Source organism: Malurus melanocephalus, unplaced genomic scaffold, assembly GCF_030028575.1.
Source record: "Malurus melanocephalus ecotype Western Australia unplaced genomic scaffold, MMel_1.1 scaffold_22, whole genome shotgun sequence".
Classification (NCBI taxonomy): domain Eukaryota; kingdom Metazoa; phylum Chordata; class Aves; order Passeriformes; family Maluridae; genus Malurus; species Malurus melanocephalus.
In genome coordinates, this window is record NW_026623254.1 from 3,038,023 (window position 1) to 3,064,756 (window position 26,734).

Below are 26,734 nucleotides of genomic sequence, written 5' to 3' on the forward strand. Positions count from 1 at the left end.
GCACAATGGGTCAAAACTGAAATATTTCTGTAATAATAGATGCAAAATTTTCCTATGATATCATACTCAATAATCAATTGCCTTTATTCCATTTTTCTCCTACATCTGCAATATTGTCATGAATTATACCTATAAGTTTTCCACAAAGATACAATCTGAAGAAAGCAAAGAATAGTCTACACTCTGTCCATTAATTAATGAAGAAATTTGCTCTTACATCCTTGCAAGTAGTTTGAGGATACTTTAAAAAAAGAATAAACAATATATTTCTAACCAAAGGAAAAAAAAAAAAGGTAATTCTGAACAAATTCTCAAATAACTGATGAAAGTCAAACAGATAACCAAAAGAGTTTCTTTTCTACCCAAGAAAAAATTAAATAACCCTTAATGGAATTTCCAAGCCCTGTGGAAGACAGAGAGGCACAAGGATTAAATGAGCATTGTTTATTTTTGAAATATTCAGAGATAATAAATCTCTTCTGAAATATTCCACAAACCTWAGGAATATATATATAACTGTACCAGATTTCTAAAAAACCCCAACAATAAAAATTAAAGGTATATACTATTTTTAATTATTCACCATCTTCAGTCTTGCCATGTTTATTTATTTTGCAGGATAAAGACAGCAATCTATGGCTAAGTCAGCAACACTACCCTTACTGCAAAGGTACACAGAGCTACACTGGAATCATCTGCTCTACACACTTTCTTGTCAATAAGGATTTACTGGAAYATTTTTTCCAGCATTATCATTGTCAGGCACTATCATGATTCAACTTGGGTGATTTATTCTTAGTTGTGTGGAACTAATTATTTTGCCTTCCAGCCCTGAAGCACAGAGGCAGAGGCAAGAGAAGTTTCCTCTGGCRTTCTGCTCCGAAGACAAGGAAGCATTCTACTTCTTGCAAATACAGACTCAGTGAAAAGCCCACGCAAATGCAAATTAAAAACAGCCCAGGGATTCAAACGAAACACATCCAGTTAAATATCCATCAAGGCCACTAGATTCCCAGATTCCTCTAGTTAGAGRTTCCTAGATCCTGTGTATTAATGCTTCAGCCAAGAAATTCTTCTATAGAGACARTGTCCACCCTTTTGCCATGCCCTGGGGCATGAGGAAATTGAACACTTCAAAAACAATTTCTATTCTATCAGTGACTTCAAAATAAATGAAGTGGGTTTGAGAACTGGTCATGAAACCTTTTCCACAATCAATTTAACACTTGACAGTATTCCTTCAGTGTAATACACGAGCACATGTGCAAAGAGGATCTCAGGGTTCTGTTTAGCCCTCCCCTTTTTTGATGATAGCTTTCCTTTGGGGGAAGCAGCACTATAAACAGGATCTCAATAATCTGATGRGTTTCAGAAGGTTTCTGTTCCATTCCTGTGGCACAGCCATTCAAATAAACAACTTTGCATAGGCTGTTACCTTTCCAAACAGTTCTTCCTTGGTATGGTAAAGGCACTATTGGTCACACCAGTTCCAGGGTCAATGACACAAGATGATGGATTATCACCAATCACAGGCAGAAATGTTTCTTTCCACATCAGGAATATTAACATGAGGACAAAAGAAATATTTTTGGAAGGGAGAGTGGGTGAGTAAGCAGACATGTGATGCTAGAACAGCTACAGCTCTGTCTAGGTGCAAGAATGCCACTCCCTTTCATGTAAAAATACTAATATAGTAATAAAAATTCAAGAGTCTACAGTCATGCTTGAATTGCTGGAGTCCCACAGTATTTGAGAAGCTGAGAAAGATGGGCTTGCATCAAAAGCCAAATGACAACGTTAAATCAGACATGATGTCATAAAAAACATCTTAAAAAATACTGCTTAGGGGGAAGGGCTAAGAGGCTAGTRAGAGATCACGTTAAGTCTTTAAGGGAGACTGTTCAAGAAAGCTGTACTACTGGATTTATAATTATTACTGTATTTCATTTTTTTGAGAACATAATGGAAGCCTATAAGCAGCTACCTGGTCAGTCTTCTATGATTAAGCTCCAGTTTTACCAATGTCATGCTGMAATCCTCACCACAATAACTGTCTCCCTATTGCAAATCCTGCAAAAGTACCACTAGAACAGTCCTGYGTGAATTGCAAAAATCTGTATTTAATTTAGCATTAACAAATTCTGTGACTGTGTGCAGTAAGGTCTGYCACATGAGTGAATATCATTCATATTACTGTATTGAATCATTAGACTCAGAGCAATATCCCTGTTATTAATTTTAAAGGTTAAATTCCCAAGACTAGCAACAACGTGAAGCTTTAGGCAATGTATTCCTTCTTGTAAGGGTGAGATTTTTAAGTTGTTTTAACATTCAGGACAGATCAAACAATTTTCCTTCTTTGAATAAGACTTCAGCAAAAGCAAATCGGAGTTTCTTCCAAAGTTCAGCTGCACTCAGCATGCTTTTTTTACTTCTAGATCCAACCAACTGATATGAACATAGTCACACTGTTGTCAAGCAATTTTCAGAAATTCTTGTTCTTGAACCATCGTACTAAAAACCATCCCCGGGAAGACTGGATTAATTTTTATTTTGTTTCCCAATAAAGTTTTCTTTTTACTGCTCCTCTAATTCAATGCTTATCTGGAACATTACTACTCTTGCACTATCACATTGGAATACTGTGTGGAATTTGGAAATGTCCTGATGTTGCTGAATTTAAAATGGTGGGATTTTGTAACACCTTGAACTGATACTCGAAGTCTTTCATGGGCTAACAAAGGAAGATACGTTTATCTTACGAAAAAGAACCAGGCTACAAAAGAATGAGGACAGCACAGAGGAGGACAGGCCAAAAAGAGAATTTTAAATGGCTAAACTCCAGCATTATGGTGCATCTTGCACAAGCAATCTTATCAACTGCTACACGTGTTAGAGTTAAAATTCAAAACAATTCCCAATCAAAACAAAAAGAAAGGTCGCTTGCTTTTCCAGCAGATAAAATCTTTGTCATTTTTACTCTTGTGATCTGCAATGTGCMAAAAGTCCTTTGAAATTAGCATGAAACTCTAGAGTGTTCAGCTTTACAAATAAAGTGTTTTGTTTTGCAATTGTTAACAATGCAGATGTCTAAAACTGAGATTTTAGAAACTTTAAAATGGATTGTCTGTCACAATTATTTCAAGGATGAGAAGAACTAATCTGTCTATGCAGCTTACAAAGGATAAAGAATTTATTTTTGTGATTTCTACTGAAAGTACAACCTTAATTCTCAAATACATGAATCACAAACAGGCACATTGCTACTGCTTCAAAAAGAAGCAACTTGCAAGCAAAGAAAAAAAAAACCCAAGGAACTGCAGGACACTTCATGATATTAATGCCTTATTCTTGACCTAAGCTTACAATCAGGTTGACTTGAGAAAAGAATGGTGTGCAGGAASAAGTGCTGATTCAAGAAAAATTGACTTAACTTTTATAGACAGTTAATTTTTTTGCACCACTAGTAAAGGAGCAACAAAGAATTGACACTGACCCAACAGACTATTCTCATTCCATTGCCTTTTCACACAAGGGTGCTTTGTGAGTAGATTTATAGCAGCCAGAAAAATAGTTCATCCATGTTTACATAAATTATTTCTAAGGACATCTATTTCTATCCCTTTGTCTTCTTCTGTACTCCTTTCTTTTGCACATCCAACCAACCTCTGGTAGCACCAGTTTGCTGACAGATCACTGCAAAGCAGAACTAAGAACAGTCACCATAAAGTGAATTGTAATTCCAGTATCTTCTAAATAGTAAAGGCTTTTTTTTCTGTACTGTCACATTCCCTTTAACAAGCAGTATTTAAACCAGATCTTTCCAATCATCTTCTTAGAATATTGTTATCATGTTTGCAATCCTTTTCTTCTGCTAATAAGTAGTTTGAATTTCCTTCAAACCTGACACAGTCCTATCACTAAAGTTTGCTATTTCTGAAAACTGATACGGAGAGACATTTTCCTTACAAGCTTCCAAACATACTCCAGCACAATTCAAATCAGGGGCTGAAAAATAAAAATTWAACAGAGTTCAAATTGATTTTTGAGTTGGTAAAAGTCCTGAAATTCATATTTTCAGGGGAGCCAATGTATACGTTGTTCTTAAGCGTCACCGTTCCAAAGCACTGCCTAGAAAATATTACACATTAGCAATGACTCACATCCTTAGACAGCTGTAAACCAGTTAAATTTAGTTAAGGAATTGCTTCATTCTGAGGAGGTTCAGTAACATCAATAGCCTAACCCAGTTTAAAAGCAGAGTTTTGAATCATAAAATCCTACCATGGACAAGGAAGGGGTCTGAGCCGATAGAGAAGGGACCCTCTTCAGCCCACTGATACTGGTTATGACTCAAAGCATACAGATATTAATATGAATGGACAATACCTTATGTAAAATGCAATTAAATAACAAAAGTGCAAAACTTGGTCAGAAGAGATTTGATCTGGCAATATATGAGCCAATTGGTTGGTTACATATGGTAAATTACATAATCCTTTAAAAACTCTCAATCACTGGTTTATCTTAGCTTCTGTCTTCTTATCTAGAGCTTCTCTCAATGACCCCTTGTTCTTGTTGGTATTCATCAGTTAAGAGACTGCAGCCATTATCCTCCACCAAGATTTCAACCTTGGTGGTTCATTAAGATAATTTATTGGTTCCAACTTGAGTGCGATACTTTGGTTCCCACAAGTAAYTCAAAATAAAACATTGCCATCATAAACAGCCAAACAAAATAGTTTAAACCCTGCTTCTCCTCTTCAATGAAGCTCAGATATTACTCATTTATTTCATGTATATTAAAATGTCATTATACTGAGAACCTTGATTAAATCATCAGATAATTAATTTCCCAATCTAATTACGAGCAACATCCRTTTTGTTGAAATCCTGGCCTAACCATGCAGAATAATGTCAAGCTAATCCTCCTTTCAGCTGTGTCCTGACATTATGAAGCAATCTCTAAGACTGTGTTTTCCAAAGTTTTACTCTTACGACCTACCAAACACAAAAGGATTAAAAACCCAACTATTTGGGGGACATTTGCTTACTCCTGTTCCAAGTCTCTAAATAGGCTTTGACAAAAATATGCACAGATTTGAATTCAGAAATTTCATTACAGAGAAAACACAAATACTAGAAATTGGAGTAATTTCATATTGATGGTTCCCAAATGTTCAAAAAAAGGAAAACCAAAAGTACTTTACYGGGCAAAGCTGATAAAACAAAGGCAAAAAATCAACCTAGTAATTGTTAGGTTAGATCAGATATTCTGTTTTKTAGGAAGCAGAATAAAGATAAGCTGCAGCACTGCTTTCTCAAGGTTCACAGGGTTAACACCTGAAGCAACATTTTAGAAGTGTAAAGTGAAAAAATTTCTACACTAACAATTAAACTACTTTACTTGGATAAACCAAGTGCAGTATTTCACTGACAATTATTGTGAAACAGTCTTCATTCCATGGCAATTTGATCTTCTTTACTCAGCAATACTGATTTCATTTCCCAGACTTGATTGAGATTTTGGGTTTGGTTCTACACAGAGTAAGGACACTGTAACTACTGTCATCTCCCTTCTTAGAGACACACAGTACAATGCTGCATATCACAGTCTCATTGCGGAAAAAAAAAGGTGGTGAGAAAAGACACAAAGAAAGGAAAAGGCTTAACTCCTCAGAGAASTGAGATAACCAAGAATGGAAATCAGGGAGCAGAAAAGACCAACGGATAGGATGGGAACATGGGATTTAATGTTGATTATAAAGGAAATCCTCACAGCAAACTAAACTCCATTTACATTATCATTTAGGATCRCTCGAGCAGAAGGCCGTACAACTTGAACAAAGATTTTAAATTAAATTACAATTCACACACTGAATTACTTTGTCCAAAGAACTGATTTATTATGATCAAAGACACAYTGTAGGGTAAAATTTCCTAACCCACAGGGAGGAGCTCCAGAAAGGAGGGATGCTTCTAATCCCAGTGTAAAACATGGCCTATCAACTGTGATTGTCCTGCTTCATTGTCCTGGAAAGGATATGGAGCGATGAATAGGAAGGGATTAGGAAGTCATACTGTAAATATAAACAGGAGAGAGTGTGTGTGTCTGTGTGTGTGTGGGTCTGTCTGTGTGTATTTTTCAGTATTTAGTTATCACTGCACTGAATTACTTCAGAACACAATGATAGGTTCTAAATATCAAACTCTCACATTAGTTAGTGGTCCACACTCCAAAACCCTACAAATTTTAAGAACCTGATGCAATAAATTAGTACCATCATTTGCTGGAACCTCTTTACCATGTAGAGGAGCAYCCTAAACATCAAATGCATGCTATCCTGGAACAACAGGACCTTAGTTTCTTCGTTGACACTACCCCACATTGATCAGCTTTCCTATCCTTTGGGTGAAATCACTGAGTTGAAACCTATGAATAAACTTGTGCCTTATGACAGTCCTAATGACTGTATAAATACTGCGCAGAGACACAGCTTGGACTGTGTAGMCTAGAGGGTTCAAAATTGACTCCTGCATCCAGGAAAACATTGATTTAAACTGAAAAATTACTCCTTCCTTGTTCTAGTGAAGATCCCTAAGCTGCGTAACACAATCACTAATGTCTGATCCAGACAGCTCAGACAAAACCCCCAGGGGCAGAAAATGCCTGGTGACCAAAAGGGCTGGAAATTGTGAAGTCTTGAACCCAGAGAGCAGTGAAAAGCCTTTTGAGGAAGACTGATGTAAGCAACCTCAAAAATGGCACACACCCTTGCTYTTCCTGCCTCTTCAATCATAGGGAAGTTTGTGTTTGTCTTGCATGGCAGTGAATGCACCAACAAAGCTGATTAGCTTTATCTTGCCAGAAAAACTACACGTTTAATTTATAATGAAGGCAAGGGGCCCCAGAGTTGGCTGTCATCCCAGATCCCTTCAAGAAACCAGAATTTGTCAGTCCCCCTACCTATGAGTAATGTCCCATCTTGCCAATCAAGAGGTTATCTCAAGGCCCAAGAAGGACAAAATATTAAAATGTCTGCTCCTCTTTGAGGGATACTAAAAAAGTTCCTTCCATATATGACAGGTTTGCCAGATTTGCTGAGTTGTGGTGTCAGATAATACCAGAAACTCCAATGGAGTTTTCTTGTAACTGAGCTCTTCTATCAATCTTGTGGGACACTATTACAGCAGTGTGCATTGGTTTAAAACACTGCATTATCCATCTGCACCAGCTGAACTACAGAACCAACATTGTTAACCTCACGGGCCTGTTTTCCTTCTTTGTGTGAGCCTTCTTATCTACAAGGATTATTTCAGAAAAAAAAACCAATTGAGCACTTGAGTTACTAAAGTCAACAGGCGCGATTCTTTAAAAACATCAATATAAATGGAGAGAGTGTTCCTTACATTAGATCTCAAAATAAAAAACTGAATTGAAATCTTTTACACCCATGAAAGCAACATTTGATTTTTTCAAAAGAAYATTAYCATACATTTGGGAATATAGGTACAYGGSCTACATAAAAWCCACATGGTTTTAATTCTCCAGAATCAATAAATGGTAATATAAAAATAAAGCAGCACATTCTCCACTTAAAAATTCTAAATGATAACATAGGCAGGCATAAAACCTTACTTGAATCCARTAGGTTTGTCTGCCATAGTTGCTGCAGTAGCAGTCACAACTGTGCACTAAAAATTACTGTAATAGTATAAATAGCATTTGCTTGGGTAAGTCCCTGGAGAACATGCTGTCACCTCTACCAGCACCTGTAAACTATGGACTATCTGCCACGGAAAATACTGTCTCTAGTTATGTCTGTGGACCTTTYAGGACTCATATCCCAAATAACAAAAAAGTATGTTATTATATGGCTCAAAAGAATYAAAGATACCAAATCTTATGAGCTTAAGCCTCTGCTGAGAGGGAAGCGATCTACCTGAAGCTGCTGTAACAAACTCTGTAAGGTACCTTTAAATAGCAAGGAATTGAAAAGTGATATGAAGAAACTGTGTTATTCCCCTGCCCTAATATAATCTTATTAGTTGTGTATTTATGGAAAAAAAAATTACATATCATGTCACCTGAGCAGGGCAACAATTACTCTAAAAGATCTTAATGGGTTGTCAGAGAACTGGAAAGTCAAAATTAAGGTGCAAGAATCTTACTTTCAAAGTGATCATGTAAAATGAAAATAAATTCTGTACTGTGTCCTAATATTCCATGTGGAAATTAAACAACTTATCTCCTGCCTGGGTGGCAGAAATGAAAAAAATGTCACAGGATAATTATGCTGAATTTGAACTCACATAATGAAGCCTCTTCAGTCATCTTTGGCACTTTGATTGCTGCTACAAGTAGTATTTTGAGAGAGATGGATTAAAAGCCTGTCTTATTTATCCTATTATTCCTCTAACTGAAAAAAATACTATTATCTAAAAATCCCACTCCACATGATAAAGCAACCCTGAGAGTATACTGGTGAAAAGAGAAGCTACTGGATCATCTTGAAAACAAAGGATAACAAGCCAGAAAAGTTTCTAGAAATTTCTAAAAGCCACAAATTTCAATTTTGCTTTGTTCAGTGGTCATCAGCAAGCCTGTAACAGAAAGGTCTGAATGAAAGAAAAAGCAGCAGCAGAAAAGGTCTAATTTCCCTTCAGGGACACAGAGACACAAGTTCCCCATGACGCTCCAGGACACATCTTTGAGGTCATGTCTGTCAGATTTAATAAAGAAGCTGACACAAGCCTGTGGGGATATTTGGTCTTTTTTGTGGAGTTTGAAATCTCTGAAATGGGTTTAGAACCAGTTCAGCAGCATGACTTGAGACTTGGAGTAAAAAAGCAGTAAGTACAGCTCTTTCTGACAGAGATATCCTTACAGAAATACTCTTGTAATTGTGCTGGGTATGAAGAAAAGTACCTATTTGATCAATTCCAGCTGAGCAGAAAGTGCAGTGCATCTCCCTTTCCCTCCCTGCAGAATTGGGGCTGATGAGCCAAGCCTGTATAGTGCTCCTCCTCAAACGTTCATGACCCGAGCATGCTAAAAGCAGAGAATAAGCTTGCCCATGGATATGTTACAGGGACAAAAAATTATCCATTCTGAAAGAGGAGGGCACATTCACACCCACTCTGTAAATGAACATGCAGCCCATCTCTGCTGGGACAGCCTTTGCTCTTTGCTGCTGAGTTATTCTTTGCTGTACAGTTTGCACAAATAAAGACCTGGACAYGCTGCAGGTATGAACAAACCATTGCCTACAGTGTGAACACTGTGGAATTTTTAAGCASTTAATGCCACTCTAGAGTCTTAAATGGATACCTGAAAGTCCATCCTGCATTATTTTAGTTCTTTGAAAATCATATATTCATTCGCCCAGCAGGCAGATGAAACTACCATAAACTGAGTTAGATGTTTGAAAACGCAGCTCCTTCTCTGAGCTCTCTCAGCTCTTCAGGGTTGGAGCAGAACTGTCTGAGTAGGTAAGGCGACCTCACAGATGAGGGAATAAAAAGAAAATACACTTTAAAGCACACTTAACTTCAAAAGTTATGAATCCTAAACCAATATTGCTGTTATAGTTACTATGATCACTACTGATTTTAAACAACTGAGTTGTACATTTCATTTGCAGCCCTTCTCTCCTACCACACAGTATTTCTCATCATTAAGCATAAGGTATTTATTCTGGTTTCTAAGCTTTTTGAAAAGCAAAGGACATTTATTTCCTGTGGAGAAAGGCAATGCTTCTTAATCAAAAGTGCAGGAGCATTTGAAATCTTCCCAAATTCTAGCTAAACAAGTCAGCACAGCCACCAAAAAAAAAAAAATCTGTTTTTCCTTTATCACAGGTCAATTATCACATAGAGCATGGAGAGCTGCCAAAAACACTGCTGTGTTCAGACAGTAAAACTTGCATTTTATTTGCCTGCAGCTGCATTGCACAAAGAAGGGAGTGTTAACTCCCTTTCCCAAGACAAAACATGACCTATCCCAAAGCAAGAGGTGACTGATTTCCTGTTTTGTTTTTTTTTTCTTTTTTCTTTCAGGGTACTACTACTTATCTTTTGTCCCAAATGCTATTTCCCTAAAATGCCTTGATTGCAAAATATTGATTTCTTTTTCCTCACTTCTTTTCATGCTTGTCTACCAGCACAGACAGACATATGTGGCAAAAAGAGTAATGAAACACCATTTAATGATTTTCAGGTTCAGATTTCGAATTTGCCCAGCATGGGCCCTATTTTATTTTCAAAGACAGTCTCCCATTGCCTTGAGTTCTAACAATTTAAAATGAGATTTTATGCAAGATTTATTTTCAATGAAATGAGAAAAATAATCCTGAAGCTCTATAAAACTAAGTTTTTGCATTAAATTTTCAGTCACAAAGCCAAAGTCTCAACATTTCTAGCATTTGTCCTACTTCTATTGTTTAAAATAAAGATACTACCAAGCTGCATCACTGTATGATCTTGGAACTGGAAAGATTCCAGGATTTAAAATGTGAAGCATGTGGTTTCCTCAGCAACCTGGAAAATGTATTTTAGTGCCTACTGGGTATCAGTAATGATGCCAATTGTCATGTTAATTTTTCAGATCTTTGTTGTTCATAATCTTCTTCTGTGTCTTTTAACCRATAATCAACCAGTAAAATTTCATTACTTTCTTCACCTTGGTTTTTGGATGACTAAAAAGTATTCTTTATGGTTCACCAGCTTTAATAAAAGGAACAAAAATAATTGTTCACAAAGCAAACCATGCAGTGGTCGGTCAATGAATCCAAATGGAGATCCATTAATAAAGGGTGAATTTAAAATAATTTTTTTTGTTTAAAAAGCAGCATTTTAGCATAGCACAGTTTTGGGCACCACACCAATCAATTCCCTGTCAGTGTCACCAGAACAGGTGACTACACATCTAAAATGGTCACAGAAAATAAAAAAATTATGAGGTCCAAATACCCACTTGACTGTGGCTACATTCTAGTGCAGGCAATATCTCTAAATTTCAAAAGAAGTAAACAACTTTTTCCTAAATGGGCAACTTAGGCAAGTTAATGRTTTTTTAATAAATTCTGCTCTTTCAGATCTTCATCACTTCAGCTTTGGCTACCAATTTTTTTTTGTACCTACCATTATAAAATATTAGTGTGCAAAATGTAGTCGATTAGGATCCCACTTCAAAACTATCCAACTTCAAAAACATCTGAGTACCTGCTGAGGGATGAGTACTTGGCGRAAACTGAATAGTATCTATTAATCCAATTCTTAATTTGGTTAAATTCCTTCAACACACCAACATCTGTACCCTGTTCCTTCTCATAACTACTGCTTCCAAATACATATTATTTCCACAGAAAAATATTAATTAACACTCTACAAGAAATGCCCTTTTTTAGCACATGCCTTTCATAGTCTGCCACTATTAAATTAAAATGCCTGAATACCATTTAAATCATGTCAATAAACTTAAAACAAACATTTACTATCTGATAATTAAGCCAGCAAAGGAAAAACCCAAACAAACCACTATCTGTAATATCTACGAACTCTGAAGATACTTTAAACTGTGCCTTCAGATCTTCCACTAGAATATRAGACTAAAACCTGATCTGTCTGAACATACCAATTTGTAATCAGAGGGAGGAATAGTAAGACAATTRTGTATAAAGGTAAAAAGTTTAAGGAGTGCATATTTTTTTAATGGCAATAAAATTCTGAACTGTCCTGGAAGGTCWGAAAGACAGCACTTGGATAAAGCAGAAAACAAGATGTGCACTTCAATAAGATGCACTCTAGAAATGCAAAACAAAAGAAGTAGCAAATCATGGTTTACAAGGATTAAGAGAAAAATATTTATATGAGAGAAGCCACAGRCTTCTGAGTTTCCAGGCAGAGAGCAGAAATAGCTATCTGCAGTCATAGTAGGACAGCCATATAYAGCAGATAAAAATGAGACTTCAAAATTTTTCCCTAGCACCTGAAACAGATTTCATTGAAGTTCGCATAATTTCCACAATAATACATACTAAAAAAATCACACCAGTCCTTCCTTAGGTATTTTCTCAAGCTCTACTTTTCTGTGGAAAAACGTTAAAAAGAACAAGAAAATGCAAACCCTATGAATAGAAAATCCCATACCCAGTCTTTGATTCCAGGTCTGGACAAGTAATTAAAAATCTGAGTTAAAGGCATCGCTCCTTGAACTTTAAAGGCCCGAATTTTTAGTTATTTACCCCAGGCTATACAAAAAATAAAAAGTAATTYCACATTGCACCAGAAACATCAGATAAAAAAATTGACACCTGGATTCTCAAGAAGAATATTCTAGGTTAGCTAGTTACAGAAATGCAAAAAATCATCTTTGAATTTACAACCCCCACAATTTAACTGTTCATGGTAAAGGAAATGCCTCCAGCAACTTCAAGGCAAAAGCAAATTCAAATCTCTGCCTGTGATTCTACAGTTAGCAGCAGGAAATATACATTTTTTCTACAGATAGGTTACATAATTTTTATACAGAACAGGCTGCCCAGAGAAGCTGTGGATGCTCCATCCCTGGAAGTGTTCAGAGCCAGGCTGGATGGGACTTTRTCTAGAACAGGACCTCAAAGTCTCTACATCTAAAAGCCTGGCTCCTTACTTTCTAATCTGAACAGACCAGGTTTTTTTACTTGAAAGCAGCTGTGAACAAACCTGAAAAAACAGGCCAGATGCATGAAGACAAAAGATGGAACTGTCTCAATATGGATTACAGTGGTCTCAAAGAAACAAGAATTTTTWAAAAAAARAACCTTTAGTACTGCCTACAAATGATCTAATGAAAAATCATTCTCAAGTGTCAAGTAGGGCAAAGTAAGAAAACGTGTGAAAAAGCAGCGTAAGAAGAGTAAATGGCAATAAAGCAATCTCAGTGACATTTAACATTTACGCAAATGTCAGATTCCCCMCCTCCTGGTTAAACATTCAGTTGGGATCTCAATCTATGTCTGTCTTTTTTGTAAAACAAAAAGAAACACAGCACAAAAATCAGAAATCTGTGTTTCTAAAAAAGATGAACAGTCAAAAMAATGAGACCATGAACACTGGGAATTAGAGCTCTGCTCTAGAATTATTAATGACTGATTTATGGCTAAAGTCCATGCCTGGACTTTCATTCCCACATGATGTTTGCTGTAGCAGAGCTGAAATGACCTAAACCTTCATGATTTATGGTTATAGACAAGAAGAAAAGGCATTGGCAAAGCGTCAGAAATTAATCAATATTCTGAACTGTGAATATCACAAGAATTCCACAGAATTGTTTAAACGTCTACAGGAAAAAAAAAACCAAAACAACATATTCACAGCCTAATACCTTGAACAGGAGCCCCAAGAACAGCTTCTCTAAAAATATAGAGAAAAAAAATATTCTTCAAATTCAAATTTATTGGAATACATGCATTCCTCTCTTTTCACTGTGTACAGCAGAAAATTGGGATAGACTTTGTGTGAAATTTGCCAACCATCATCCATAATGACATCCCCTGCCCCAGGACTCAGTGCCCTTTGGGAAAACTCTCTCATTTGCCTGACAGGGTCTCCTATTTTTTTTTACCCAGACCTCCCCCATTTCACTGATAAGGTCTGTATTTTCTTATCCAGAAAGATATGAAGGATAGTCTCATTATCCTATTCTAGCAGTCCCCAAGAATATTAAATATGATAAAACAGCTTTTCTAACAAAAGTTATACAAAGCTCTTAACAAATTTTCCAAGTAGGTTACAGAGAAAYCATCCTAATTGTTTCCACTGATACAACCCCTCATTCATTCAGTCACATACTGAAGTCACAGTCAGCCAGGGCCCTGTGCTTCAAATCAGAGTGACTATGGTAAGGTGCTGGGTGTGAAAGGACTGATTTTCCAGATGATGTGCCCTCATAAAAATGCCTCAGTCACTGGTAATATTAAAATGGAAGCAGAAGCAGCACATGCAATCACTGAAAGGCAAACAACCTCTGCCCTGAATTCTACTTTTTTTTGTCAAAAATTCAAAATGAAATTCATTCTTCATCATATTCCCATTATATCAATGGACTCAGATGTTCACCTCCAGAATGTACATTCTAGTTCAGACTCTGATAGCTTTGGAAATCGAGATGCGTCAGAAATGTTTATCTGATTTAGACATTCCAATCTCACCTTCTTCTGAAGAACATTAACTTTGCGTTCCTTCACCTCTAGCATGTCCTTGAGGTCGTGGATCTCGCCTGCCTGAGTCCCCTTCTCCTCTGCCATCTCCTGAATCTGCTTTGTCTTCTTATTCAGCATGGTCTCCTTCTCTTCCAGACGTAACCGTAACGCATCCACCTGCATTCAGAAATGGAGAGCAAGGTTTGTTTAGCAATGATGGAGAGAAATTTTAGAAAAGTTAAACTATGCTTCCACAGGGAAGTACTACAAATAGATTCAGAAATTTAACACCCCTTTCTTTAACAATTCAACATACCTAAGACTGGGATAAAATAGTTATCACAGGTGACAGGAGACTAAGCAGTAAAAAAWAAACAACTGTGTTATTCCCAAACTATGTAAGACTAATGCTCATTCTTGGAAAATCTCAAATAACTCAGGCTTATATCATACCATACTGAATTTTTTCTCCTCAAAGTAGAAGCCAACACAATGTGTTGTTGAGAAGTTCTCTCACATGTAAGGAAACATAAYGTTTTATTTAAAACATTAGTAATATTCTGAAAATACACATTGACTTCTTGTACCAAAAAGGTATATTTTAGGTTTTAAACAGAATAGCAGCTGAGCTTGAAAGTAATGAAAGCAGAGCTCTTTGCAGCCACTGCAGATCAAAACTGGAAAGAGGTTACCTTAGGATGGCTAAGAATATTTTGGMTTAAAAAGCAAACATRTTTTCTGCAGCATGCAGTTTTGCATTAAAGATAAAATTGAACAAATGASAGAGTACAGGAYATTGTGGGAGCAATTTGGACACATAAACACAATTAGAGCTCCCAATGCCACAGCAAATTTGTAACACATTCTGGGATCTCTATGGAGTCCTCAAGCTTAAAACTGCATGTTGAGCATCTTCTGCTTTTCCTTTTCCTTCTGCATTTTTCTTCCATACATGAAACAGAGCTCACAAGATAAAGGAAATGGGAGAAGGAATCAGAACTACCTGAATATAAATTTGATGAGAAGAATAAGGTCACCACWGAGCACAGACTAATCTCAAAGCCTATTGTGGAATACGAAATCCAACACCACCGACCTGCTCGAGATACCAAAAGAAACCCACTGACCCCTATCCACTCAGCATTCAGACAGAGCTCAAATCTKCCATCTTGGCTGCTAATCTTATTTGACAGTATCAGATTTGGTTCCTGTTAGCTGAATCCATTACAGGACATCAGTCACACAGAGTAAACAGAGTGATCAATGAATTTCTTGGTCTTTCTGTACAGAACAGGCTAGCAGAGACATGAAGTGAAAAGATGACAACCTCTGTACAAGCCCAGCTAGGGTAAGAATTTAGGAATTTACTATGCTTACGGTATTTTGAGCAACATTTAGTTTAAATGTGTTATTCTAATTCCATTTTCTTTTGAGTTGCTAATGGAAAAGTTGCCKCTGAGGCTCTGCATTTCCAGTGTGTTACATCCACAAAATCCTTTGCTGTTTTGTCTGACTCCTTTCACACGGAGCAATGAGCACTTGCCAGCAGGGAAAAGAGCTGCCCTGCTCTCCCCATCAGCGCTGCAATCCCGTTGCCACCTCCATGTCTGGAGCCTTCTCACTTACACATAMGTTATTAAAAATCACATTCCTGACCTCTCACCCAGCAAGTGGGGCATGGAGTATAATCTGCAGGGATATTACAGTACCAGGTCTTACCCAAATATGATTTATAGGACAGCTAGTGTTTGCAATGAAAGGTTTAGCAGGTGGATCAGGCTTTGTCTGCTTTTTAAAAACATGCAGTTTCATGGATTGATTAGGTATGTTTCTCTCTGGATATCTTTGATATTAAAGCAAAGAGTCACATTTATTAATTTTTGAAGGGAAACTGAAAATCTCCCTCACAAGAAAATCCACATATTCTCAACTGCTGTGTTGCAAAATATTTGAGACAGTCCAGATGCCTACAGTACAGTATTAAGTGAAAAGAGGACATCTCCAAATAGAAATTAATCCACAGAATGCTTTCCATTTTYTGATTGATTATTCTCTTTGAACTCTATGTTAGCTTACAGTTTGGGATAAATCACATTCCTGGTTTTATTTGTGTGAGGTCCTTGCCTGGGAAACCACAGAAAACACTTTCAAARGTCTTTTCAAAGGCTGGCAGGACACACAATCATCACCTTAGCACTATTTCTGGCAGAACACTGCACTTGTTTATTCATGTCAGCTCAGTTTATGTATGGCATCCTCCCACAGTGACAAGAATTGAGGTCTGTGGGAGTCAGGTGATGCCAACTTCAACAGAGTCAGCTTAGGACTTTCTCAGTACATGGAAACGAGCAGGCAAACAGCTACTGAGGTGCTGACGCCCCTTCTTCTGAATTTTGCATTTTGGATGGCATTGTCTTAACCCTGGGTTCATCTAAGTGCTTTCAGAATAATGGACTGCCATGGCTTTAATTATAAATGGTAAGTAAAATCTTATGGGCTAGCTCACTTGCCCTGCCTGCACCACCTAGGTGCCCACAAAGCTTTAGCCAAAGAAGCACCCTGGTTGCCACCTTCAACACACCAAGAAAGGACAAGACCATCCTGGACACAGGTGCCACCGGAACCTCTCTTCAGGTGGATACCGTCCACAAGACTTATATTTCTTCACCGTAAGAATAAACCATGAAAAACTGTGTTGGGAACCACTGATTTGTCTTCACAGTTTTCTAGCAGCACTAACATTCTACAGTCTCTGYTCTAAATATGCCTAGACATACGTTGAACATGCAAAAGTCCAAATTTCTAAAAAGAAAGCAGTATGTTAGTAGCTCAAATAGCTACCAAAATAAACACAACAAATGAAACAATATTTAATACAAGTTGAATTTTAAAGCTTTTCTAGAATCTTTGGATTTTGTAATTACAATCTAAGCTTTCAGAATATTCCCTATAGTCCTATTTCAGAAATTACAAGGAAATCATTTAAATTTTTGGAAGTCCACAGTGAGTTTCATACTGACTCAGGAGCTTGACTAAATTGGACTTAGGTTGAAAATATGGTTTTTTTTCCTGAATTTTAATGTAATCTCCACTGTACAGTAGCACGCAAGGTATTCTAACCCTGGTGATTCCCACTTGGGTTTAAGAAGATGTCAGTGATGCCTASAAAAAACAGCGTGCTACTCTTTTCCTGAGTGATTCTTCTCATCTGCCTTTCACCTGTCCAAACCAYGGCTGAACCATCAATTTAAATCCATGAAATCAGAAGGTACAACCCCCACAATGCTATAYCCAATCCCAATTTCTCTGTACCAGCAAAATTCAAAATTTTAATTCTCTGTAGGTATAACTACAGTAGAGGCAGCAAAAGGAACAGATGGAATACTGATCCTGCAACGTGTGTTCAGAACCTGCAAAGGCTTATAACAGGAGCCAGCCACTTTTTAAAGCAGATGTTGAAGTAATTCTATGTCAGCACTCAGAATTCAAAGATCTTCAGWAATGCACAGAGACATGAAATTAAAATTGGTATGTGAGTTGAGACTGCTTTTCAYGCACTGCAGCTATTGTTAGGTGAAGTCTCCAAGTTTAAAAAGGATCCTTTAAAAAGGATCTCCTTTAAAAAGGATCAGTTTTGTGATATTCCACTACTAATACGCAAGCATATCTTAAAAATAATAAAAAAAAATAGTTAAGCCTTTTTACTGGTAGCATGGCCTGTAATTAAAACTTTGAAGCTTTGTTTATCGACCGCTTTTGAATGCAGTGGTAGCTCACAAGACTTAMTTTAATTCTCTATTTTTGACATTRATYRTYCTTATTAACTACAGTAGAGTTGACTCTTCACCTCCTTATACAAACCGCAGCAATGCCCAGTATGGTCTGTAGGTAAGAGTGAATTCTTTATGAACACTGAACTCCCAGTTATGCAGATAACTCAGATGACACAGCTCTGCCATGGAGCAGAGGTGCACACGCCTGGCTTTGTGCAGAGCTTGTTTGGCTCTTGCCAGGGTTACAAACTCAATGCAGGATGGTTGTACTGCTCCCAGGGCCTGCTCAGGTCAGGAATTAGTTCAACTGTCCTTCCCCACTCTCTAGCACAAGACACTGAATACCCAAACACAGTGAACTCAGTTCTGTGAGCTCACCTCAGTGTTTGTGGGTGTCAGCACTGGCTCTTCAGGTAGTTGGTGCTAAGTCTTGTTAGAAACACCCAGCTCCCATTTGTACATTCCTCACTGAATGTAATTCACTCTGTGTCTGATCTGGCAGAGTCTGCTGCAGTTTCAAAATGCCAGTATAAGCCCCAATAGMGAAAGATCCTTAGAAAAACGTATGTTCTAATGAGCCATTCAGTGCAAATAAAGACTTCCACAAGAATAGATYCATTTTTCTACTGAATATTAATCTAAATTTACCATAGGAACAGACCAATCACAGAACCATGCCAGCTTGGGCAGAATACAAAAATAAAGGAGAACATTCTTGCTGGTTAATTCAACTTCCCACTGAAGCCACATAACTTCTGGCACTGACCTRATCTGAAGGGCTCACTGGGAAAAAACTTTGTATGGATAAAGCTTTAATTCCAACATAAACACTGACTTTTTTTTTGTTTTGTTTACAAAGTGACTGTACAATTTCAGAGCTATTTTTAAAGGTTTCTTCACCAATTGGGAAGTTAACCACAACCTCCTCTCCACCCAGCAGCCCTCAAGACAAACACCCCACAAAAAGCCCACTGCTGCTTGTAGTTCTAGTGTGGCAGGTGGCAAATACATTTCTGAGATATTATATCAACACTTTCCCCCACCTATGAGCAGGTTTCTTTAACAGAAGATTAAATAAGAGGTAGAGGTTTATGGAGTATTCTCTTTTCTTTTACATTTTTATTTAAATATGATTTTAAAATAYCAATCCCCTATGAAGATATCTGACAATGTATGTCAGAAACTGCACCTCTCTTCCTCCTCACAACTCTCTCCAGGTGCTTTGAGAGAAGGCAGCTGTGCTTTAACACTGACCAGTGCTGTCAAGAAGTGAGGCCAAGAAGGATCTCACATTCCTACCCCATTCCCAAGGAAAATCCTTGTATGGAAAGATACCCTTGCCTTTAAAAAAATSCAAATCATCACAGGATGCAATGACAAACATCTCAACACTGCATATTCTCAACATGTTTCAATCTCACACTTGAGAGGATCACCCCTGAAGCCAATAAAAAGAWAACTGTGTGATGATTTAATTGTTGAGATTTCTGTTAAGAACKCCAACAAGAGGGAAAAAAGTAAGACTATCTTTCAAAAAGTACAAGTATCTTCTTGGAAGGAAGAATCCAATTTGGTTTTGTGGTGCTGTGAGAACCTCATTTGGAAGCTGCCAATGTAGAACAAAWCTTCTCAATGATTATTTAGTAATATTACAATTTAGAGAGTAGAACAATTTTCTATATTAAAAAAGTACTTTGGTCTTCAGCTAAAATAAAATCAAGATGTTCTGAATAACTATCAAGAGTATCTATCAATGGTATATAACCAAGTTTTTTTGGTTTTAAATATTCTGTTTCAATTCTGTACATTTTAAGTGAATAAATATGTTTATCTACCATAACAGCTGAAATTATGACCCTCTAATGAAGTCTTTTAGTTTGTTAATAAAGAGCATTTGTTCAAGAACTTCGTCTTTCATGGGTAGAAAAGTACTATTTATTATTCAAAACTGAGCACAGAAATTTGTTTCTAGCTTTATAGGTTTGTCACAGTASGGCAGAAATATTTAACAGTTCTATATTCTTTTCAATCACTGCAATGGAACAAAACCTGCAATTTACCTTTGAAAATGTCTATTTACCTAACACCTATGGTAATCTGAAATCTAATTTGTTTTTAAATAGACATATACTAATCTAGGATACATTCCTGAACTAGCAAAATGGAATGAGCAGTTTTAACAAGAGGTTTATGATTGTAAACTGGTACACCTTCACAGTTTGTACCCACTAATGCAATCTCAACTTCTGCATAGATCTGAGAATAATCAGAAAAGCTATCTCAGAACATCAGAACATTCATCAACTTTGGCTAAAGGAAAGCTAAATGAGAGTAAAAAGTTCCGATCAATTCTGTTACACCCCTGTAATATGGACCATTCTACCAGTGTCACCCCAAATTTCCTGCATGCTCTTTTCACAGCTCCTGTGGCTTTGATTCTTTTAGTCGTAACAGCTCACAGTTTTTGATGCATCACTGCCATCTTTTGGACTTCCACTAACACTACAATTTTCCAAGCCAGGGATTGAAATGCTGTCTGCACACAACATTTCATGCTTGCTTTTCAAGAATGTCCAGAAGCAACACATTTATCTATATTTATTATCTGTTTGATGTTCAGCTATACACCTGGGTCTTACAATACGGGAATTTACTAAGCATTTGATGTTAAACACAGCACTGAAAATATTTATCCTTTATCTTGGAAAATGCATCATAAAACATGAAATCCCATATTTTAAGTGTAAGCACAGTCTTCCATGCAAGAGTTCCTGTACATGCTGACAGKAGCAGTGAAGCCTCTGCAGGGTATATGCTATTGGAAAGCTCTTCTTTTTCTTCTCACTGCAAATAAATCCCCCCAGGTCAGACATTGCAACTTCTAATTCAGCCAAGCACTTACACAAATTTGTCTTTAGATCAAATCCCTGGCCTAGAGAATCAAACACATAATCGAAGCCACAAAGTGCAAGGAACAAGCAGTAGTGAATCKCTGTAGGATTGTACAACCGAAAAAGAGCAGAAATGGGTTTTCTCTCTTTGTGCCATTCTCTAAGAACAGAATTGCCCACTTCACCTCTGTCTGCAGGATGGCAGCTCTCTGCTCTTTAGCTGTAAGTGACTCTTTCAGGACTTCAATGTGTTGCTTGCTGTCAGAGAACTGATTTGTGAGGGTTTCCAGCTTGGTCTGCAAGGCCAGCAGCTCGGTGTCTTTGCGTGACAGCTCCTGTTTCACCTGCCCGATCTGAAACACAAAGARAGGACGGCCAAAGGGAGAAATAATTGCTACCTTCCTTTAAAAAAATACTGTAAATACACATAACTATCAACAAACTATATGATACTCTCAAATTATCCCACAGAATTATGAAGCCTTCAGTTATCTGGAGTGAAAGGCCTGCAAAAATTTGTGTCGTGAACAAAGGATACAAGGGAAAAGAGAGGGGAGCAATGCCATGAATTTTTCAAGAGAGGTTCTTTTTAAGAGTGGCATTTCATTATCTTTTATTATTTATCTTCCAAAGGACTGAGCAAACCCAGATACTTAGCAGGGATGAGGTTTCAATGAAGATGAAGCAGAACTGGAATGACAAAGCACCCCMACTCTGTAATATCAGAAAAGATGAGGTACCTACAGGTCTCTCAGCAGCACAATGTTTGCTTTGAAATGTCACATCAGCTGCCCTCCAGCTCTTCACCTGTCAATCCTGCCTCATGCTTATAGAGGATATAAAAAACACCTTTGCTTTTCCCATTATTCACAAAACCAGCATTTTATTCTATGAAACACCTTTTAGTTTAAGGAAACTTCTAAAAGCAGATGCATATATTCACCAAAACATGCAAACTGTTTGTGGAATTGCATTTTGGTGAGAGCAATTTCCTAAATTTAATTTAGGAAAATAATTAAATCAGTACAAAAATGCAAATTTATTTTAACAGATGTAGGTTTGGATTATTATTTCAAAATACAAACAGTAAAAAATGCTATAATAAAGCATCAAAATGAGCTGAAATCTCAATCTAAGTGCAATCATCACCCAGGATATCTTCTATTAAGTCTAAAAAAAATCTAAAAAAAAAAATTTAAAAGAGAAAAATTTAAGAGGAGAGTGAAGTCTAAATGCAGGGTCACATCCAAGTTTGTGATCAACTTCCTGGTTTGCTTCCTATCTCACAGAATAGCAATATTTTACTGCTACATATTATGTAGCAGAGGGGGACACATTAAASAGTTTTCCCTTTTTTAATCTGAACAATTTTGTTTGTGACAGAAAACAAAAAATCCCTTAGCCTCAAAAGTAATTGTCCATTATTTCAAAACAGAAATTTTTATCCCAAGATAAAAAAATTGTTCAGGTCACCATCCACATTTGGAAATGTAACATGAACAAAATCATGGTATCATTTAAAATTATTTTAAATTTTTTGATCAGAACAAATGGACATACTAGCAGAAATAACTGAGAAAAAGCTTAGGGAAATGCAATTTTTATCTTGACAACAYTGTTTCAATAATGGACAATTAAAGAAAACTCTTTACCAAAGAATATTAAAATAGCAGCAGAATAAGTAATTAAGGACTCCTGTGTTCCAGTGTGAAACAATGTATATGGTGAAGGAGGAGGACATGTATCTCAAAAAACMTCTCAAACTCATTTTATTAAATGGAAAAATGAGAAGGTATATAAGAATTTATTAAACTATTCATTTGTTTATTTTCTTATATTTCTTATCTTACTTACAAGTTCACTTAATTCAAATCTGCTGGGTTGTTTTTTCACATTTTTACTAGAAGCAGATCTGCACAAAGGATGATTCTGCCACCTATTTCAATTCAACACAAAGGTACTGATGTCAGCAGCAGTATTTCTGCTGTCAGCCACCAGTTGCACAATACTTGCAGGCACAGGAGAGATTAATTATATATTTACTGCTGGTTCTCTTTTCTAGAGTGTCTAAATAAACAAAGCCTCCTTAAAAAATTTCAGACAACACAAACATTTTCCAATTAGTAGGTAGCCTGAATCMCAGTAGAACATTCTCAAAAAGACACCCAGTTTTTGGGCTTATCTCACATGTTTACCACACCTCATTGAGATTCTTGTCTCTAGAAACCCCCAATTCAGAGCTGCAAGCCCACACTGCCAATGTGCTAAAGCTCTTTGGTAAGAATGCAGCGCACACCATTCCAACTTGCAAGAGAAGTAAAGACAGCTTCAAGTGATCACATATCTCTTCTTGGTGAGAAACYGTTCACTCTTTTGAGTGAAACTAACTTCACAGCAAAGGAATAACCTAAATTCATGCTGCTAAATTCAAATGATCAGTTTTAAAAGCRTTCAGCATCCAGCTTTCGTTGCTTTTTGTGAAATGTTAAGAGGGTTCAACACAAGTTTTCAAATAGTTTTTATTTTACCAGTAAACACCAATCTCTTGGAAAGTCTGTCCCCAAAATGGATGCTGAATACTTTTGAAAATCTGCTTCAGTAGAGTAGGTTATTATTACTCAAACAGCTCATATCGTTAAAAAAAACCAGCAAGAAAACAAATACAGATGTTCAGCTGGAGAGTGATGTTATTTATGGACACCAAAACTGTGTGAACAAAAAGGCAGCTACGAGGCTGAGCAGGCTGTTAGTTCTACTTGTTATATCAAGTCATGAAGAAGGTAAGAGGAGAAAAGCTACCCCAGAAGCCAGAGAGCCAGCAAGCCCCAGTGAATGGCCACTGCACACAAAAGAGAGATCTTACTGCAGAGACCTCGGTCTGGAGACCAGCCACTCTTTTTTTCAGGTCCTCCCCTTGAGCCTCTTTAGCACTTAGCTCTTCCTTCAGTTGCTCTACCTGTCACGACATTGTTATGCTTTAAAATATTTATTATTTGTCAGCTTCTACTCAGCCTGTTGCAGTCCGAGCAACTAAAAGTGACAAGAAAGTGAACAGAAAAATCAACACTGGTCACYCATTTGCTCTTCCATTCTTCATTAAGTCTTCTCAAAAGTTTAATGTCTGTGTAATTTCCTATAGGCTACCAGATAAGAATTTGATTATGCAACAAAAGATGYATAGTTATGGTTATGTTTACAGAGGCCAAGCATGTGGCACTTATCCCAACAGTTTTGAAACTGGAATTTGTAAGGAAACTGTGACACGAAAAAGGTCATAACTTCAGCCTAAGAGAAATCATGTTAATTGTCAAGATACAGCCACAAATTACTTATAAAACACTGAAAAAATAAATCTGTGCAATTACAGAACAAGGTAGGACAGCAAGAYGACAAGGTTGGAGATGGCTGTGAGTCATGAGCAAACAGACACCAAAAACGAGCAACTTTCTGCAGGAAAACAAATGAGCAGACAGAGGAGACAGAAGAGGTCTAGAAATCAAGTAGCTGAAGAGATCTGTAGATCCACAGAGGAAGAGGCCAAGGGGAAACTGAAGAGCTACTAACAAGGGAAGAAAGAAATAAGAAAATATGGAAGAAGTGATGCTTTAAGCTCCTCCCCATTCCTAATTTGAATGGGGTTCTGTCGTGGGTTTAAACCTGATTTTTCCCAAGTTCCAGCAACAGTTCCTAGAAACAACCCAGAGGGACAAAGGGCAAATGTAAAAACAGATGTATTTCAGTGAACTGGTGTGAACCAAGTGGAAGAAACACGTACTTAGCACATGTATCTASTTCAGGGCAAATAATGCTTCTTTCTCAAAGTTCATCCAGCATTCTTTTTTTTGTCCAATAATTAATTTCAAGTAGGACAAATGCAGTAGGTAACAATTGTTTAGGACCTAGCAGAGGAATTTCCAACCTCTGATCCAGATATTTGTATATTGTTTGCAGGGAGTGCACATGAGTTAAGAAAGGCAGGATTCTTCACAATACACTTAAGGGAGCCTGAATCTCCATTAAAGAATGCTAGGACTAAAAGATTGAGGAACAAAGAATGAATTGACTTTTGCCTATAGACAGGTCAATAGTCAGTGTCCATCTTTACACCTGATGATCAACATCTCTCACTCCTATATTTGTCCTGTATTCCAAACAACATAAATTAATGTCAGCACCACCTCTGTTGTACACTCTGCTCTCATGCTGACTCCATTGCTGGATGAAGAGTGTAAAGAAAAAGCCTTGACAGTGACAGTTCACTCTTTTTTCAGCCTTTATATAATATAAAGGCCAACTAGTTATACAACAGYTGCAAAAAGAAATACCTTTTTTTTCAACAGACTGCATTTGAAAAGACTTCAGACCAAATAAAACCTGAACAAATAATGGATCAGCAATGGTCTAAAGATAAACACAAAMATCTTTCAGAAAGAAAATCAGGTGTGACAATAAAAGAAGAACTTGGGCCAGTGATATTACTGAAACAGTATTACAGTACTTTCAAACTGGAATTTAAAACTTCCTTAAATATTTTTAAGTTATTTTAGTGGCTTCATGGCAGAATACAAATWAATTCTGTTGCTCAGCATTTTAATGGAAACCCAGACCATAGGTCATAACTGAAGCATGAAAATTTCTCTCCTCCGTTCCCTAAGCTCAGTTTGATGTAGGAGTGTCATTTGTTTTCTCAATACCTTATTTTTCATGAATTTGGAATGACTACGGTACACCTCCATTTGCTTCATTTCCTCCTCACGTTCCTCTGTGCTCAGAGCTCCRTTTGACTTCAGCATCTGAATCTCCTCTTCCAAATCCCGGAGRCCACGCTCCATGGAAGAAATTTTGGAATCCTAAAAATGATTAAAAGAGACAGGTAAAGACACACATCTAGAGGATCTGCTAACACACCACAGGAGTAAAACAAAAGGAGATACACGACCAATGATTTATCTGCCCTTGAAATTTACTTAGGAAGTTCTTTGAGAAATCAGTGTTCAACTCTTTACGTATGAGTGTTACGATAATAATTTCAGAATTTTTAAATTTTTTTTTTTACCTTTCAAGGAAAGCAAGATTTTAGTACTGAAAGAAAACATTTTTCAGGGCAGGGACACCATGCAGGATGAATAAACAAGGGGATTTGAAGAAAAGCTGCCTTTTCAAAGACAGTATAAACCAGAGAAAATTAATTCTAATTTAATGGACAGCAAAATGTGACTGCAAGAATGGCAAAAAAAAATTCTTATTTAATTTTCCCAAAATATTTAGTCTTTCCTGAAAGATAGGTATGACTTGAAAGTATACCAAAGGCTTTCATAAACAAAACCTTTTCCTTTGTCTGATAATCAAAGCAGAGGTGAACAATAAGCTGTTTTTTACAATATAGGTTTTCATTCATGAGGTGAGATTTTTCAAAAGGAYCATTATGAAGATCTGTCTGGATCTCCTGCCTAAGTTTGATGCYTAAGGTAAAGGTTGATAAAGTGGATTTTTGCAACAAAAAATTAGAGGTAGCAAGGTGAAGTGATATGTTGAAATTGACAACAGGGTTTAGTTTCAGTGCTCACATCATTTCCCAGAAATAGCAATGTGTTTCTCTTTTGATAGTAAATACACTTAATGTTACCAGATGGTTCAATTAGTTTTCATTACTATGGACCACAAAGATGACTAACAGAAGAGTGACAGCAAATGAAAAGCTTCAGAGTAGAAAGATCAGCTTTGAACATGGAAAACATTGATTTAGAATGGAAAAAGTTGCAGGGGAAAAAGAAAGGAAAATATAAGAAAAAGGAGAGATACAAAATGGAAAAGAACAGCTTGCAAAGACAGTTTCCAGTTTTTCAACTGTGTTTGTCCAAACCCTGTCTGATGTACTTTATGAGCC

The 26,734-nt window shown here is 36.9% G+C and overlaps 1 protein-coding gene across 4 annotated transcripts in view; it reads right to left on the bottom strand.

Annotated features, from left to right (window-relative positions):
* The window catches only part of ERC1 (ELKS/RAB6-interacting/CAST family member 1), a 269,145-nt gene that overhangs the window by 169,530 nt on the left and 72,881 nt on the right, over positions 1-26,734 (bottom strand). For 3 of the 4 annotated variants that reach the window (XM_057390061.1, XM_057390063.1, XM_057390064.1), the window contains exons 5-8: positions 25,542-25,697; positions 23,720-23,803; positions 21,033-21,200; positions 14,193-14,360 (exon numbers count right to left, since the gene is read on the bottom strand). In XM_057390061.1, the coding sequence (XP_057246044.1) occupies positions 14,193-14,360; positions 21,033-21,200; positions 23,720-23,803; positions 25,542-25,697 (576 nt within the window). The remainder of the gene's footprint in view (positions 1-14,192; positions 14,361-21,032; positions 21,201-23,719; positions 23,804-25,541; positions 25,698-26,734) is intronic. The other variant, XM_057390065.1, reaches the window with a different exon arrangement.